This window comes from Carlito syrichta, unplaced genomic scaffold (genome assembly GCF_000164805.1).
Source record: "Carlito syrichta isolate Samal-C Ts95f unplaced genomic scaffold, Tarsius_syrichta-2.0.1 Scaffold311707, whole genome shotgun sequence".
In the NCBI taxonomy this organism is placed as follows: Eukaryota; Metazoa; Chordata; class Mammalia; order Primates; family Tarsiidae; genus Carlito; species Carlito syrichta.
The window spans coordinates 415,003-418,050 of NW_007255803.1; the positions used below are offsets into that span (position 1 = coordinate 415,003).

The 3,048-nt window shown below is 47.8% G+C and overlaps 1 protein-coding gene across 1 annotated transcript; it reads right to left on the minus strand.

Moving 5' to 3' along the window:
- Window positions 1-1,132: 1,132 nt before the first annotated feature.
- Window positions 1,133-2,427, minus strand: CHCHD1 (coiled-coil-helix-coiled-coil-helix domain containing 1). Its single transcript, XM_008068963.1, has 3 exons — window positions 2,282-2,427; window positions 2,040-2,158; window positions 1,133-1,433 (listed from the first exon to the last, which is right to left on the minus strand). Exons 1-3 carry the CDS (start codon window positions 2,403-2,405, stop codon window positions 1,320-1,322), a joined length of 357 nt encoding a protein of 118 aa, XP_008067154.1. The 5' UTR covers window positions 2,406-2,427; the 3' UTR covers window positions 1,133-1,319.
- Window positions 2,428-3,048: the final 621 nt, after the last annotated feature.

The following is a 3,048-nucleotide window of genomic DNA, read 5'->3' on the forward strand; positions in this document are numbered from 1 at the left end:
AGGCTGCGGTGGCCGGAAGCGGCCACTGCACTCCAGGCTGGGCAACAGAGTGAGACTCCAACTCAAAAATAAATAAATAAATAATAATAATAATAATAATTATCCCACCGGAGCATTAAAACTCCATTAATCAGCCGAGTATGGTGTACGGTGGCTCATGCCTGTAATCCCAGCAATTTGGGAGGCGGAGATGAAAGGATTGTCTGTGTCCAGGGGTTCAAGACCAGCCTGGGCAACTTGGCAAGACCTCGTCTCTACAATAAATAAAAAAATTAGCCGGGCGTGGTGGCACCTGACTGTGATTCCATATACTTGGAAGGCTGAGGTAGGAGGATCACTTGAGTCCAGCAGGTCGAGGCTGCAGTGGCCTTGAGCATGCCACTGCACTCCAACCTGGGAGACAGAGCAAGACTCCTACTCAAAAAAACAAAACAAAACAAACAAAACCCCCCAAAAAAACTCCACTAATTTCTTTGTCCCACAGTTAATTCTGTAAGGTACATAGAAAGTGAACTCAATTATGCCTGGAAGAGCAGAATATACATAAAGTGCTATGCAATTTTTCCTAATATCAGGGGGGCACAAAAGTAAATGCCTTCAGCGACCAGGCAGATAACTTGAGAGAAGTGTCACCATTTGGGATTCCAGTGGTGAGGTCACTGGAGAATGGGGACAAATGATAATTAGCTTACCTGATTGTGGCCACGTGGGGATAAGAAAATAGGGTTGCCAGAACTTTCAAGTTTAAGAAAAAAAAAAGCTAAAATGTGGTTTTAAACTTTTTTTTTCTATTTTTGAATATGGTCAACTAATTCTAAACAATTTTTTAAAACTGTGTGGATCAAATAAAAAACAACTGCAGAACCTCTGGGTCACCAGTTTATGAACTTGATTATTCAGAGAACACCTTGCAGGGGCTATGCACAAAATAAGCAGTCACTAAATACTTACAGATGATGGCAAACTTAGTGCATCCAAAGGTAAGGACACTAAATGGTGTAAAGGACTTCAAAAGCCAGAAAAGACAAAAGGGAGGTTTTTGTCCTGCTCCGAGGGCAGAACTTCTAAGGTCTAGGGGAGGATACAGGGTTCAAGAATAGAGGGAGTACTCAATTCAAAACAAAAGGCCAAGTTCTCTTTAGAGGATTTTATTTCAAGATAAAGCATAACTTCCACCCAGACTGTGATTCCAAAGGGTAAAAAAATGTGTTTTACCTCATTCTACCCTTCAAAGAGGGCATGGCAATGCAAACATCTCTAAAATGCCTCTGCATAGTTCTCAGAAGCTATAGTCCAGTATTGAAAATGCTTCTCCATTTTCAGCTGAGGTGAGGTTTGTTAGGAAATCTCTGTAACAACTTGTTCAATTTCTTGGGAGGTAAGCTCCCAGACTCTCCTAAGGTCTCCTGGATTGATCTCATCCTTCGAGCTTCCTGAAAACACAGAACACATACAAGAATGACAGTTCTAAAGTTTGTCCTGTCCCGATTTTTAAGACCTGACCAAAAGAATACTAATGATGATAAAGTTTGCCCATCGTTCTAACAATGCTCTAAAGCACACAAAGATATTAGCCAGCCTAGAGAGATCTGTGTGAATCACTTTCAACAAAAGGGACTTGGGACCTACAAGTGACTATGATCAGAAGCTACCATGCTAGCTAGCAATTAAGTCTAGGCTGGAAACCAAACAACCTGTCATAATATAATTTTACTGTCTTAAGTTCTATTTTAGATGTCTATTACAGCAGCAATTTAGGTTTCTCAAAAATGGTGTTCCTATTCATTACTTCATTTGATATTCACAAAACTCCGTAAGCTGAGTATTAATAGTAACTTCATTTTACGTATGGTAAAGCTAAAGTTTAGAACAGTGAAATAAAATCGGTCAAGATCACACAGCCCTCAAAACTATAACTTTTCCCATTTAGGCGTAGGCGATGTCGTCCCAAATGAATGAAAGGGCCTTTCCTATCACCTAGCAAAAGGCAGGGAGCTCCCATTCTCTTCCCGAGAGGTACCCCAGAAGCCATCTGTCACCTGAGCCCTCGAAGCACAGTCGAAGAAATTCTGAATTTCTTTTCTGCACGCATCGTCGCGGAATTCATTCTGCTTCCAGCATGCCATCATAACCGACATCTCCGTGATACAGGTCGCCTCTGAAGGGGAAAAACGAGGGAACTTTCAGTCACAAGGAGACCCTTACCTTCCCGCCCTCCAACCCAGCCGGCCTGCCCCACTCCGGCTTCCGCTCCCGGGCCTCCCTGGCTCCGACTGCTCACCGCCCTTCTCCCGGCGCTGCTCTCCAACGCGGTTAGCTAGGATGAGTGGTTTGTTGGGCTTCAGCACAGGTTTCCGTGGGTTTCCAAGCCGCGCCAGGCGGCCCCGCAGGCTGGGCGTCGCCATTGCGTACCGCGCTCCCAGCGAGCTCTGCGGCGCCGTGCGTGACCCCACGTGACCGCTGCGGGCTCGCCAAATCTCGGCACGGACCTGGGGGAAGGCCCGGTGGCCCGGTGGCCCGGTGGCCCGCTGGAGAGCACCGGCTGCTTTTCTTGGCCCGGGCAGCGGTTTCCAACACCCGCGGGCCTGTACCCGTCAGCAGGTTAGGGGATCTTTGGGCTAGTGTGTCGACTGAGGCTACTCCTTTGTGGCTCCGGGCCCCGAAGTCTGGGGACAGCCCTGGGCTGGCCACATCTAAGAAAGGATCCTGATAAATGGACACTAGTTTCTGGTGGTAGCCGGCTGGTCTAGAGGGTGTTTGACTTAGGCCAGGGCAGAGAGGATGGGAGGGAATCAAAACATGACACTTTAAGATGTTAGGCTGAAGTCGGGCTCGGTGGCTCAGCCTTGTAATCCCGCGCCTTTGGGAGGCTGGGGTGAGTGGATTGCCTGAGCCCGCGGGTTCGAGACCCCCGCCTGGGCAACTTGGCGAGACCTCATCTCTACAAAAAATCAAAAATGAGCCGAGCGTGGTAGCGCGCGCCTGTAATTCCGGCTACTCGGAAGACTGAGGCGAAGGATCGCCGGAGCCCAGTGGGTCGAGGCTGCG

Coding starts and splice junctions, on each gene's coding strand:
- CHCHD1 (XM_008068963.1), bottom strand. CDS start 2,405: ATGGCGACGCCCAGCCTGCGGGGCCGCCTGGCGCGGCTTGGAAACCCA. Junction 2,159..2,281: donor GCAGCGCCGGGAGAAGGGCG/GTGAGCAGTCGG, acceptor TTTCCCCTTCAG/AGGCGACCTGTATCACGGAG. Junction 1,434..2,039: donor ACTGTGCTTCGAGGGCTCAG/GTGACAGATGGC, acceptor CTGTGTTTTCAG/GAAGCTCGAAGGATGAGATC.